The sequence below is a fragment of the Anas platyrhynchos genome, chromosome Z, assembly GCF_047663525.1.
Source record: "Anas platyrhynchos isolate ZD024472 breed Pekin duck chromosome Z, IASCAAS_PekinDuck_T2T, whole genome shotgun sequence".
Classification (NCBI taxonomy): Eukaryota; Metazoa; Chordata; class Aves; order Anseriformes; family Anatidae; genus Anas; species Anas platyrhynchos.
In genome coordinates this window covers 11339786-11355003 of record NC_092621.1, presented here as the reverse complement: position 1 = coordinate 11355003, position 15218 = coordinate 11339786, and the positions used below count along the sequence as shown (strand labels likewise).

Genomic DNA, 15218 nt, shown 5'->3' with positions numbered 1-15218 from the left:
CAGAAGATATTTTGTTCCTTCAAATTGTTTTTTATTATTAATGTCTGCTGCAGCACTTAAGCAGCATGCGTGTAATCAGCATGGTTTTAAGGATGGTTTAGCCTTAAGAAATCCCTGTCTCCCTTTCCTTCTGTCTACTGGTTTCCACATTGTGTACAAGAGCTCCTTCAGCAATGATATGGTGCCTATTTGCAAGGCTTCCTGTCAATAGATTTCTGAAATGGTATGGGGTAAATATTATGTGTTTTGTTTTGTTTTGTTTTTTGATATTATATTTTCCAACAGCTGCTCCTGACACCAGTTTGCAGTGGCATAGCTGGGAGTGGCAAACTTTCACTGCAAGGGAATGGAAGACACAGATAGGAATGTAAACAAGACCAACTGGCAAAACCACTGGATGGTGAAGCTGTAGGAGAGCTGGCAACTGGCTGCTGTTTCTTCTAGAAAACCACTTCTGTACTCTTGCTATCAGTCTCAGAACCAGCACATGCTATTAAGCTGATTGTCCTTCAAGAGAAAAATCTGCCCAGCAGTATCTTGTTCTAGATTTAACCAGCTCTGTGTCATGCTCCGGATGTTCAAGCTACAATGCATTTGTTGAAAGTGAATAGCAGGTGACCTCCTGCTTATTAAACAACATTACTCTTTGTTTTACCTGCTATCCCAAGACATTTGCATTCCGTTTGTTAATCAGTTTTTCTGCTGACATTAGAGGTAAGCCCTGCTCCCACTGTGAAGTAAATCATGGGAACTGCAACCAGCACAAAACAAAACAAGAGACTAAGATTCATGCCTTTGCTATTTTCCCTTTCATTTCTCCTTCCCAGGGGGCTGGCAGCAGTTCAAAAAACCCAGGTACTTTTGAAGTTCTAGTACAGATAATTTAGACTCATCGGCAACTGTTAATAGAAATTCTGCCAGATACTGGCATAAGAATAAACAGGGATGCGTTACAAGGTCAAATTACTCTAAGACAAACAAAAACTATTTAATGGACTACAGCCCCTGCTTTTGCATTATTGGTTCTTAACAGAACGTCACAGATCTAGCCCCTCATCTCTCAGGTTGGGGGACACTGGAGTTGGGGCAGGGGGAGTGACATGCCCAGTGACAACACAACGACAGGAAGCATACATTGCAGCAGCCACTACCAAGCACAGGGCTGGGGGTTACAGCCTTCTGAACTCCTGATAAAGCCACATATGACTCAGAAATATATTTAAAATATACCCTGGTACTGTAAAATAAATGCAGATGAGAAGGAGGTTGTGATATGGCACATTAGGACCTCCTAGGTGAGGATCCAACAAGCTGTGTGGTCCCCCTTCTGAAACAACAGCTCTTGGTAGTGTACAAAGGATAAACACCACTGAAATCTGATGCTGAAATGCCTCCTTTGATATCCTTTTCATTCAAGTTTTGGTTTTGTCTATCAGTGTTGCAATGGTGTTAAAAAAAAAAAAAAAAAAAAAAAAAAAAAGTAATCATCTCAAAATTCAATGATAGGCATTCTTAATTTGATTGACTCTGAGTTCATTAGTTGAGTTCAATGATAAATGATAAGGAATCAGAAATGACACCATTAAATTCATGCAAACATCTGAGTGTGTAAATCAGAAAGGTGACTCTATCAAGTAATGTATGGAATTTCAAAGTACACCCCATCCTAACATGAAGTCAGTCAACAAAATATTAAATTATTATTAACTTGTAAGTGATCCTACTTGATCACTTTTGTAACACAAAACAGAAAAGCAGGCAAATCAACAGAATAGTTGGCTACTGCTTTTAAAAAGCAATTTTCAGAAAACTGAAAATAATGGGGCTCTCTAGAAAAGGACCCAAACCAAAAAAACACATTGATAACTAGGAACTGCCAATGAACACTCTACCAGTTAACTCTTAAAATGTAATCAGGGCAAAAAATGAACACAGTTAAAATGCTGTAGTAGGAAATGAAAACAATTTTAACAGCCCAAACAGTGCAATGTATTGATAAGAAATGAGAGGATAATACTGCTTTGTTAATTAAAGAAAAAAAAATGTGATGAAGAGAATTTTTTGCCAGCAGAAAGAAACCGAGAAATTAATACAGGTGCAAGGAGAATGTAACAATGAAATTGCTAGAGGGAAATGCATGAATTTTTAGCAACAACTCTTTTTAAAAAATGTTAAACCTTTGCATTCTGGGGAAATATGAATGTTTTATCATATAATATAATGATGAAATGCTTTCCATTAACAGTGTACTTCTGTTGTTTGAATTTTTCTTAGAACTACGTAATTTGTAATCAGTAAGCCAGGGTAAGTTGCATACAGGTTTTTAGAAGATCCTTTTGGAACTTCTTTTTGATTTCTTTTCAATAAATCTTGGGAGTTCCAAAGAACTGGAAGAAAGCTAATTCAGAAGGTACAAGGGATGAGCCAAGTTAATTACATGCCTGTCATCTTGATCATAATCCTCAACAAGATATCAGAGTGGCTTATATAGGACTAAATTAATAAAGATTTGATTATAATTACTACTCAGAAAAGACATTTCCACAAAGCACGTCTTGTAATGCTGTTGTGGTATCTCTTCTTCAGGCAAATGCTTATTTGATAAAAACAATGATGATGTTATCCCCTTAAGCTTCTGTTGCCATCTGACTTGGTACAGCAAACATCTTAATTAAAAACAAACAAACAAAAACCACACACACACACACAAACACACATATAAAAAAAAAAAAAAAAAACTAGACTGTGTATAATTGGTGGGCCTCAAAATATGTAAGAGGAATGATTAGCAAACACGTGTCAGTGATTCAGTGTGTCAGGGTCTACAAGGTCCTCCAGTGACCAGTTTTGCTCCTCTGCTGTTCTGTTTTATCGATGACCTTGAAGAAGTGATACTGAATGATCACTAAGTAATGCTGGCAGATGATATTAAAATCAGCGTGTTTGGGAAATGATGGAGCATAAAGTCATTTACAAAGTGACTTGGAGTCTATCCTACCCCTGGAGTGCAGGCCGTCCTTGCGTCAAAGGCGGCTTTATTCCGCAACAAAACGCATTGTCTTGGAATGAATACATGTGGGATTTGGCTTTGATAGTTTGAAGTTTTGGTGCAACACACCACCTCAGTGCTTGAACTGGGTAAAAAGGAGAGAAGTGCGTGGGAAGAGAAGTTGCGTTGCCTCTGTTTGTGGCCGGAGCAGTGGCACTGCTGGTGGCGAGGTGTTGGGCAGGCACACGGGAGGGATCGAAGGTGCCTTGGGGACAAAGGATTGCGTTTGTTCAGGCGGCTACGATCAAAATACAGCTTGAGCTCGGTCGCTGTGTTTATACATAACGTTTATATACCACACACACACATCCAGAGGGCTGTGGCAGCAACCGGGCGGCTGAAACCGACACAAAGCCGAGCCAGGGCGGTCAGCAGGACACTGCCCCTTTCCCTGGAGACCCACGGCTCCTGAGGGGACACCCCCGTGGGCTCCGTGTCCGCCTCCCTCCCTCTCCGCCCCTCAGCTCACCGTTAACCCCCCCCACACCCCTCATCCTCCCCTCAGGGCGGAGCGGAGCCGCGCGGGAGGCGGGGACAGCGCTGGCTCCGCCGCCATCCCCGCCGCCGCCACCGCCGCCGCCCGCGGCCCTTTCCGGTGCCTCCCCCCCGGCCGCCGCTGCCACATCCTCCGCTGACATCAGCCCGCGCCGCCATATTGCGCCAGGAGCCGCCTCCGCCAGCTCGGCCGCCGCAGGGGGGGACCCCGGCCCCGGCCCCGGCCCCGGTCCCGGTCTCGGTTCCGGCCCCCGCCGCCGCCTCCCCCTCGTTCTCCCCCCGCCTCGGCCGAGCCCCGCTCCCCATGAGCCCGGCCGGCCGGCCGCAGCCGCGGTGCGGGTAGGGCCGAGGCGGGAGCGGCTCCTGCGCCTTCCTCCTCCTCCTCCTCTTCTTCCTCCTCCTCTCCCTCCCCAGCGGTCGCCGAGCCTCCCCTCCACCCCTCGTCCTCCTTCTCCCCGCCGCCTCCGGCCATGACTTCCCTCACCCAGCGCAGCTCCGGCCTGGTGCAGCGCCGCACCGAGGCTTCCCGCAGCGCCGCGGCCGCCGACAAGGAGCGGGGGGCCGGCGGCGGCCCCGAGGACGAAGGGCGGCGGGACGAGCCGGGGGACGACGAGAAGGGCGACTCCAAGGAGACGCGGCTCACCCTGATGGAGGAGGTGCTGCTCCTCGGCCTCAAGGACCGCGAGGTGCGGGGGGTTTGGGGGGTTTGGGGGGTTTGGGGGGTTTGGGGATGTGAAGGAGAAGAGGCTCCCGGGGGGACCCCGCTGCGGCTTTTTGGTAGTTGGAGGGGGGTTGTGAGGCAGATGGAGAGCGGCTGGTGGGCGATCAGGACGAGGGCATGGTTGTAAAGTAAAACGAGGAGAGGTTTAGGGTAGAGGTCAGGAGGAAATTCTTCACTCTCAGGTGTGAAGGTGCTGGCGCAGGCTGCCCAGGCAAGCTGTGGCTGCCCCAACCCTGTCAATGCTCGAGGCCAGGCTGGACGGGGCGCTGGGCAACCTGGTCTGGTGGGTGGCATCCCTGCCCACGGCGGGGGGCTGGAATGAGGTGATCTTTGAGGTCCCTTCCAACCCAAACCATTCTGTGATTGTGATGGTGCTGGAGGATTTGTGTGCTGTTGTGTGCCGAGGGGTTTGGAGGAGGTGGGGAGAGTTGGGACCCACTTTGGATGTGGGCCTGGCAGGAGAGTTTTTAAGTTTGTAGCATCTCAGAGGAGGCTCAAGGGAGAGTTTGGGGGATGGGTACCTGGAGGTGAAGGCCAAGGCCTCTGGACAGCACAAGTGCTTGTCTTGGAGGCCTGGGTAGACCTGTGATGTTTATACTCCACCTCCAACTTACCTGCGGGTCTTACCTGGGAGACTTGTCCACCCTTTGTCAGACACAGCTATACTATACTTCCTTCAGGATGTGCAGCAGCCCTTTCTAAAACGACTTTTCAGACTAAGGCACGTGAAAAACGCCTTAGAATTCAAGGAGATACGTGTGATAAAAATGGGTCTTGAACCGTAAGTGGGTCAAAATGAGGAAACAGCATAACTGTAAAATTCTGTGTTCTTGCTGAATTTATAGATTAATTATTTGACATCGTGCTGTGAATAACAGAAGGTATATTTCTACTGGCATGGTGGTCAGTTTTATATTGATGATCTTTTGGAAGGGATAATCAATATAAAAAACATGCATGTTGCAGAAAGTCAGCCCTATGAGGGGAAACAGTTTGATATGGTGTATGGTGAAGCATAATATTAGTTTTATTTTAGATCTGAATTACAATATGAATTTCACAGAGTGACTTGTTTTATTTTTATTTATTTATTTATTTTTAAGTAAACTGATGAAGACAGCTCATTGATTTGGGTGGAAGTATCTTGAAGTCGTGCCTGTTCACAAGCACAGAGTAATGGGGGGGGAAGCTGATAAGTTGTATGCTCTTTGACAGTTCACTGCATCTAAAATAGATTAGCTGTTTGATGACAGATTAAAGAGTAGCTTTCATGCTTAATGTTTGTTTTCTAATGTGTGGGGGGTGTATCTGTGTACATACCTGCTACAATAACATGCCTTATTTCTCTCTGACTGCGTGCTTCAGGCCATATTCTTATAATCCCATTTTTTTTCAGATGGAGCTTGCCATGGCACCCTAATAAAGTCAGTAGATATTCGCAATGATGTGTGCTTCCACCTGTTGACTCTGAAGATGTGTCTATGCACATTTCTCTTCCAACTCACCTGAATAGTTACAGGGAAGCATTAGGCATGCTGATACAGGTTTCTGTCAGGATTGCCTACGAGGAAGAGGTGATAGACTGGGTTTTTCTTTCAACCCCATTTTTTTCAGGAATCTGTGGTAAATCTGCTGAATTTGTGGGTACTGGGCTGTAAAGATTTCAAGTTAGCTAGTGTTCTGTCTGCCTACAAATATACACTGTAAGTGTTCCTAGTATATGAAAGTTAGTAATTAACATTGGGCCTAAAAAAAAAAATCCAGCTTTGCACTGGTGTACATCAAAATTATAAATCACCTGACTTTAGGAAGAGCAGCAGTGGCACATGCTACAGATAATGTATTATTTCTTTGTATGGAAAGAAGAACTGATTACAGTGACATTACACTGATTAAAGTGGATATTCATGACTCCCTTAAGACTTTGCAGTGGAAACATCAGCCAAGAAGAATGGTAATGTCATCTCTAGAGTAGGGGGCTTATGTGTACAAACAGCATATACGGTTTCTGAGGTTTGTTAGACATGAATCACCAGGGTTTGTTTTGCTTTTCTGTCCCTTGTGTCCCTCTCTTTTATAATAAGCTCTTTGTCTTTTTTATTTTAAACTATAGGTTTGTTTTCAGGGATGACTTTTTTCTCTATTTTTGAATCACAAGTAAGCAAAAGAAGTTTATGCAACTGGGAGTGCTTTTTATACAGTTTTTACTTCTAGTAGAAATGGTTCCCAATGACATTTCTGTGAGCCTTTGCCATGACAAGAAAACAGAGAAAAAAGTAAAACAAGCTCTGTGAAGTATAATTGTGAAACTACACAAAGTATAAGGGAAAGACAAAAGCAAGGATGTGATCTGAAAACCAGTAAATCTAAAGCTGACATCATTCCTGTTTAACTGAACACTAAGTTATTTTATCCTTTTTGGAATAAAATAATGATTTGGCCACAAGGCTGAATGTGTGTAAGAGCGTATTTCTCTGAAAATATTTCCTCTCTTGGGAAAGTCACTAATAACTGCATTGTTAACTTAGCTTTGAGGTTTTGAGGGGTAATTTTTTTTCTCTAACAGTAAACACCAGTGAATGTGGCATAATACAACATAAATTGTGTACGGAACGCCTTGCATGCAAGGCAATGTCATTTATAATTTGTACATGTAGGTGGAAGAGCCTTTACTCTTAGGAGAGTATTACAGGAAGATTCAGGCAGTGGTGGATAGATGAGTTGTATGTTTCTAGGAGATCGTTAGATCCTTACGTGAATCGTGCTTTCAGAACAGAGCAGGGCCTTTAACAGCCATAGCAGAACTCTTGAGTTGTTGCCCGGTTGTCGCTGCAGTACTGGTTGAGTGATATGAATGTCCAGCTGCCCTAAAACAAACACAGCGTGCCTCAGCCCATTTTTAATGCTTGCACACAATTAACTGCCTTCACTCATGCTTCCTGGGCATTGCCTTTTTTTTTTTTTTCCCCAAGTTTGATCTTATTAAAATGTAATTTATGGAGGGCTGGTTGCTCTCTTTTTTTTTTCCCACACCAGTGGTTCCTCTTGGCTTGCACCTTCTTCGTATATGTAACTATTTCTGTATTCCAAAGTTAGAATAGGTTGCAAGGGGTATATACTGAAATCATAGAATCATATGCCTGCATAACGTGACAAACGCGGTGTCCTTGGAGGAGCAGGTAATACACTGGAACAGGATGCATTACTGCAGTTCTGGAAGGAGCATCCCCGAGGAAATACTTGGAATCCCTTCAGAGATAAGGCTGGGAATGGGAGTTGTGCCCATCCATTTAGAGCAGAGCTATAGCCTGTTGCTATAGGAATAAAAAATACTCACTGAAATAAAATACTTCGCTGTATGAAGTTAAAAATAGTTTTGTGGTAGGGTGGGTTAAAGCTGCAGTGAAAGGGAGGCTATTATGTAGAACTCCTGAACCATCTGAGGTCACTGCTGCCAAAAGAATGGAGTAATAAATAGTGACAGTCAGCTTATTTGGAAATGACAGCTCGGAGATGAGTGCAGACCAGTTTGTTCCTTATGGCTCTTCTGGACATCTTGTGACTCTCCCATAGAAAACTGACAGGCTGAAAGGTGGCAGCGCTCTATGACCGTCTCTCCATTTCATTTGTGTGTGAGTGCATATATATATATATATTTCTTTTTGGAGTTTTCTCTCAGTAGGAGTTGGGAATCTGTTCAAATGCAGCAACGCTCACAGCTGCTCCTGTACACAGTGTGCCACAGCGAAACAAATTGATCGAGCTGTAGAGACATGGCACCTACTTCTCTAGATCAGATAATTGTGCTCAGTAAGTAAAAATACTTAAACTATTTCCGTACTTGCTGAAAGAAAACTCACATCAGTGTGCTGAAATAATAGTCCTGCACTACTGCAACAGTGAATATTTCTGGATTTATTTATTCTTTGGTGAAGCCAAAACACCGTGAGTGAAGTGATGTTCAGTCACTTTGGTCAGTACAGAAGTTCTCTTGGATATGTGCTACTCATGTTGGTTTGTGTGTTGCTGAAAAGTTGGTGTTACAGTAGTCATGCAGCATAGCTTTCTGTCCAGATAGTTCATGAGAAGGTTTCTAGATTGTGTTTTCGTTGTAGGAAGCAAATTATTAGGGAGGCGTTTTGCTTACTTCAAATGTGGTGTTTCGTGTTGATCAGATCGGTGCTAAAATGAAATTTATTCTTTAATTCTCCTACAAATCTGAGCAGCTGGATTTTTTTTTTACTGAAATTTGTGTGTTAATTGTAAAGATACTCATTTAAAAATGAGAATAATTTTAAAAACATCTGAGATACGGGTGGCATTTTCTATGATCTAAAATTTGGACTTGAAGAATTCTTATCCTGATGCAGAAATGTTGTAATTTTTTTTTTTTTTCCTGTGTACAAATGATGAAGTTTTGGAAAGTCTTGTTGCTATCTATTTTTTTCTGTTTGCTTTTGTTTGTTTGTTTTCAGTTGTTCTTCCTGTTTAACAAAAGGCTTCAGCAGTAGCCAGAGTATCAACTCTAGCTCCCAGGTTTTGCTGAAAAAATTCTGGGACGAATGAGTGAAACATGAGGAGGCGTCTGTCGGGAATTCACATCACGGTTGAAGAATGATGTATGAATGTTGAAACCTTGACAAAGACGTCCTTTTTCTCAAATGTTCAAGGCCTAATAACAACAAAGTGTGTAATGTCTGTTATGAAAAATTCTTTTTCGTAATTGCCTACCTCTCTGGTCTTTTTTGTTTTCATGACCATACATAAATGGCAGGCCATCAGAAGAGATGAGGCACGGGAGGATGAGTGCCCAAATTCTGAGCACTACAAGATGCAATGAAGTGCCTCTTCACTGGGCTTCTCAGTAAATCTTGCTGCTTTGGGGCTCTTTGGAGGACGTGCTCATCTGGAAGCAGCATTATAGTTACAAGTTGACTTTATGTATTAAAATGGAGTTTAGTTTTCAGGTTTATTTCATGCAGCCAGCATGGTTATCCCTGCTCTCCTAGCATGGCTAATTTGTAGTCTATGTGACTTATTCACAAATATCTTTAAGTGTAGCGTTAGCTCCTTCTTTAATATAAAGCTGTAAGAAGACCAGGCAAAAATTAGTCAGCGCCTATCTAGTGACACTTCTGATTTTTAAGTGCTCTTAAAAAGCAAGGCTGTAACTCTTCTTCATCTCCTATAGCAAGCTATTTTTTTGTAAATTTTGTATGAAGTATACCTGAGAAAGCATGGCTGGTTAATCACAGAACTGAAAAATTAACGTTTTCCATTAAAGAAAAAGTGGTATTCAGCTGGTTTTTCATGCTAAAGTAGTTCAGGCACTGCTGCATTTAGAAAGCTACATGCAGTGGGCTGCCTTTGCAAGGCTAAAGTGACCAGCCAAAGTGTTGCAGACAGTAAGAATAGTTAAGAATGACTGTTCTACACAGAGCAAATGACTGCTGCACTTGTGTTTGTGAAGAGAGGAAAATCATCTCCAGTAGTGGTGTTTGTCAGTTTCCTCTGCATAGACAACATTCTCAGGCTGTCTCGTCTGAACTTTTGGTAAAGAAAGGAAAAAAAGTTCTAGTCAGCCTACTCTGTGCCACTGCTGACCGTTTTTCACATCTAACCTGCTTGTAAAATGTAAATTTCAGTAATTTTTCTTTCCTTTCAGAAAGAAATACTCATAATACATGATTTCTGAAATCTTTCTGCAGTAAAATTGCAAATAAAATAATATACAGCTGTTCTCCTCCTCTGAATTGTACTGTATATCAGCCTGGACGAGTAGGAACACATAGATATGTGGTATTATGATTAACCCATATTATGCATAAGTAAGTTATGTGCACCAACTCCATGTCCTAAACTAAATTACTGTATTTCAGCCTTTTTTTGTAGTTGTTGGTTTTGGTGGAGCTTTAAAAGGATGAATGGTATGCCTTGTGAGCTAGGTCTTTGTAATTAGAAATGCAATGAACATTTGCAGGTCCTTTGCTGTTTGTGGATGTTGTGTGATTTATTTGTCACACTAGGAAATCAGGCTACTGGCCTTCTTTGCATATTTTTCTGTTGCTAAATTTCTTTTAAGTACACATAAGCTGCTGATTGCTATATATTTTCTCATCATCTCCCTTTATGGTCTTACTGGGTAGCACTGTGTGGTTCGATACAGTCCTTAATTGACAGGCTAGCTGTCTTAGGTACGCAGAGTGTGTACTCAGACATTGTACCATGGGTTTTCTGTCCAGAAAATGATTATTTCACAGGACATGGCACTAACAGTTCTCACTTTTGAAGATGCCTGACTTTACACTGGCACTTCCATGTCTGTCAGCCTGTTCCATGAGTGGAGCATTCCTTTCATATTAAGTTCCAGCACACGTTCTGCGTAGTGGAGAAGGCAGGTATTACATTCATTGGTCAGGTTGAGGTAAATGCCGTGTAGATGTTAAATCTGTGCTGGTCTCTTAAATGCTAATTACAACTGCTTTGCCCATGCAGGATATTCAAATGTGCCTTCTGCTTTAGCAGCATCTGCAGACTGTGTGTGGGGCTTTCAGTTTGCTGGTGGGTACATCTTAAGTGCTAAATGGAATAACGTGTTCCTTTTAATGCAAGAACAGTGCATTGAGTGTTATTTCTTATCTCACAGTGAAAATTTGTGATGTGGCACTGTTGTGAGATGGTCTGGTTCTTGCAAATTTTTTGCACCTGGGCAAGTGAAACAAAGAGTGGTTCTGGAAAGGACAAGCTGAAAGGAAACTGGGAGTTCATACAAAAGAGAGGAACCCCTATTGGTTATGTACGCTTTTTTTGGACACCGAAAACATTACTCTGGATGTACATTCTCACTGATGACTGATAAATGAAGAGTGATGCAGATCCATCAAAATGAAATACTGCACTGCTTCCCAGTTTGAAATAGCCCCCTGCTTTACTTAAGAGTTTTAAGTTGTGTTAACTGTAGGGTGGAAAAGGTTTATTTTTATTTTTATTATTATTATTTTTAAAAGAATAGCTGTTGTATTTGGAGACAGATACAGTATATTTCTAAACCCAGAGAAGGGCATTTTAGTTGTAATATTGCCTAGTCAATAGACAATTGGGCCAGGTCTCTTCAATATCTTCATCCATGATCTGGACAAGGAGATCAAGTGCACCCTCAGTAAGTCTGCAGATGACACCAGGCTGGGCAGGAGTGTTGATCTGCTGGAGGGCAGGAGGACTCTGCAGGGGGATCTGGGTGGGCTGGGCCCGTGGGCTGAGGCCAGCTGTATGAGGTTCTGCAAGGCTCAGTGCCAGGTCCTGCACCTGGGGGAGTACAACCCCATGCAATGCTATGGGCTGGGGGAAGAGTGGCTGGGAAGCTGCCTAGTGTAAAGGACCTGGTGATATTGGTCATTTGACAGCTGAATATGAGCCAGCCGTGTGCTCAGGTGGCCAAGAAGGCCAACAGCATCCTGGCTTGTATAAGGAGTAGTGTGGCCAACAGGACCAGGGAGGTGATGGTCCCCCTGTACTCACCTCTGGTGAGGCCACACCTTGAGTACTGTGTTCAGGTTTGGGCACCTCACTACAAGAAGGACACGGAGCTGTTGAAGTGAGCCCAGAGGAGGCCATGAGGATGCTCAGAGGGCTGGAGCACCTCTGCTGTGGGGACAGGCTGAGGGAGCTGGGGGCGTTCAGCCCAGAGAAGAGAAGGCTCCGGGGAGACCTTACAGCAGCCTGCCAGTGCCTAAAGGGGGCTACAGGACAGCTGGGGAGGGACTCTGTCAGGACTGGAGTGATAGGACAAGGGGGGATGTCTTTGAACTAAAATAATGGTGATTTTACATTAGACATAAGGAAGAGGGTGGTGAGGCCCTGTCCCAGGCTGCCCAGAGGAGCTGTGGCTGCCCCATCCCTGGCAGTGCTCAAGGCCAGGCTGCATGGAGCTGGGGGCAGCCTGGGCTGGTGGGAGGTGTCCCTGCCTATGGCAGGGCTAGGAGTTGTATAATCTTTAAGGTCCTTTCCAACCTAAATTGTTCTGTGATAGTTGGTCAAAGTCAGTTAAACCTTCTCCTTTTACTTTGCTAGTGCTAGCACTACCTTCATTGCCTTAGAAGGACTTAGCAGATTTGCTCTTACAGTATTTTATAGAAGGCTACTGAGTCTGGCTGGGTTGGAGTTAATTTTCCTTGTAGCAGCCAGTTCAGTACTCTACTTTTGATTTGTGACCAAAACAGTGGTGATAATTCACCTGTGTCTGAGCTGTTGCTGAACAGTTTGGGCTCAGCATCAAGGCTTTACCTGTTTGCCCCTTTGCTCCCCACTGTGATGAGGCTGGGCCTGTGCCAGAAGCGTGGAGGGGACACAGCCAGGACAGCTGACCCCAGCTGAACACGGGGATATTCCATACCATATGGCATTGTGATCAGCAGGAAAAGGTTTTTTTTGGTATGTAATCATTGCTTGGAGGTTGGATGGACATCAGTCTTACCTGTAGGAGGTGGTGAGCCATGGCTTTTGCATCACTTTTTTATTTTCTTCCTTTGTTCTTCTTTTCCTTTGTTTATTAAACAGCTTTTATCTCTCACATAAGTGTTTTGTTTGGTTTTACTTTTGCTCTTCCTAATCCTGCTGATAGGGGAAAGAGAGGGGGCAATTGTGTGGGGCTCAGCTGCCAGCCAGGGCCAGCCGCAGGGAGGCACTGAATGTGTGCAAGTTGCATGTTGTAAGCTCCTGCTTGTTATACTTGTATCTGGGCAGGATGTGAGCTCTTCTTTTCTTGCCATGTTTGCTTACTGCTGTTTGAAGACTTCCTTAGAGTGAAGTATGTGATGTGGAGGATCTGAGCTCCAGATCCTCCACACTGGAGGATAAACACTTCTTTCAAATGCATGCCAGATTTTATGCTCAGTGACAATAGCTGGTATTGTAGGAAATAATTGGCAGGCTATGGAATAAACTGCAACTTTATTTTACATGAAGTATGGAGAATATAGGTTGGACCCTGATGGAAGGGGGTGGCTTTGAAGTAATTCTCTCCATGTGCATACACTAATTGTGCTGAAAGTTAGGATGCGAGGATTTAAGTTTCTTTCAATTCCTAAAGGAACAATCAGAGTTCCAAGTTGTGCGTGGGTGCATTGCCTCCTCTTCAGCAAAGTTGCATTTTTTTTTTTGTCTTCCTTTTAGTGAAGAGATGTCTGTGTACATGCTTAAAAAGCTGTGCGGTAGCATTTGGCTTTAGTGTTTTCGGTAGTCGACAGCAGTTGCTGTTTGTTATTTATTCTTAAACACAGTGTCAGGCTGATCAAATACCTGACAAGTTCCTTGTCAACAGTATTGGATTTTTGAATATGCATGCTTGCTTTCCAAAAGTATTTCTAGTGTTTGGCTGTCAGAACACTTCAGAGCCTTTGCTCGCTAGCTTACCTTCTGTTTATAACTAGACTGCAATTTATGTTCCAGTAAAATGGCTAATGATGTAAATTGCATCAGAAGTTGAAAAATAGGGACAGCAGTCTGAAATAAAATCTTCAGGTTGTGGTATTTCAATAAAAAGCACTCTGCACTCAGCCTTGCTTTTCCTTCTTAAACCAGAGATTAATTTTTAAAGGTTATGTAGGTCAAAGTGCATCATTAGATGTTCCTGCAACCACCTTGGCTGAGAAGGTGATGACTTGCTTGAAAGATAAGATATTCAGTGAAGAGCTAGCAAGGTATAGGTTGGCATAGAATCTTATTCTGGTTTGCAGAGAACGAGGAGGAATCCTGTGTATTTTAATCGCAGAAAGCGCAGACTTAATGTTAGACTATTTTTCCTATGATATGTGAGAAAATTTACAATGTTCCTTTAGAGATGTGTATTTCTTGAATATTTTGAATATTCACAAATTCTGGACATGTTTTTATCTACATGTTTGTATGTACTGCTTACTGTGTATTACTATATTTGAGGGATGACTGGTAAGAGTGATGAATGTCTCTTTTACATTGTTTCGTTTTCAGAAGAACATGGATATGTTTTTTTCCAATTATGTAGGTAGACAGAACTGCTTCTTTTGCTGAAACTGACATCTCTATGTACCCATTTAAGGGCTACCTGAGAAATGGTAATTCCAGTTTTGGTTACAAGCCATGCAATATATACAGAGCAGCCCTCTCCGAATACATTTCTGTCAGGTGAAGCTCTATCTTGTTTCTTTCACCAAAGAAGCTGGTCCATAGAAACAGTTAAAATTGCAGTCTGGCCAGCAGTAGGTGTGAGAACAATTCTGTTTAAAGAAAAAAAAAAAAAGGAAGTTTGGTCTTTTTATGATTTTCTAGATGATGATAACAAACTTTACTGAAGCTTTTTGCTTTCAAAACTCCCCAGAAAAAATTTGCATTTCCAGAAAGCTTTTTCTTATGTTTAGATTCTAACACAAACTTCGAGCATGTTCTCATCTAACTGTTTTCTTACATTCCCGAGCAGTCTTCTGTTACCCTCTTGTCTTTTAGGAGGGAATGGATTGATAAACAATGAGAAGAGACAAGGCATGCTATTGCTGAAGAGCTCCTTAAGCAAGACCCTAACCCTGAACATTATCTATTTAGACAAGCATGAATAGGTTGGGGTAAGACCACACAGTTCCTTGCCAAAGGAAATTGATTTAGGACTTGTTAGAGAATTCTGCCACGGAAACTCAATTTGGTTTTGTGTTTTAATGCATCTGGCATTGTGCGCTACTATAGTGTCATGGAGTATCAGATTTTCTTAGAGGTAAAAAATCTATAGCTGGTAGATTTAGAGATTAATACAGGAGCTCTGAATGTGTATTAGAAAGTAACAGAGAATGCCTAAGTCATTAAACCACATGCAGATAATAATAAAATAAATAAAAGTAAAATAAACGTCTGCTTTTCTTTTCACTGTTAGCTGGAGCTTCTGTGCTGTGGTTAATCCCAATTTCAGGTAGATTAAATTGCAGTAAC

The 15218-nt window shown here is 42.7% G+C and overlaps 1 protein-coding gene across 1 annotated transcript in view; it reads left to right on the top strand.

Moving 5' to 3' along the window:
- The first annotated feature begins 3619 nt into the window (after nt 1-3619).
- Nucleotides 3620-15218, top strand: part of GOLPH3 (golgi phosphoprotein 3) — a 33526-nt gene continuing 21927 nt past the window's right edge. Inside the window, exon 1 of the mRNA XM_038170442.2 lies at nt 3620-4230. Within this exon, the coding sequence (XP_038026370.1) occupies nt 4015-4230 (216 nt within the window). The 5' untranslated portion in view covers nt 3620-4014. The remainder of the gene's footprint in view (nt 4231-15218) is intronic.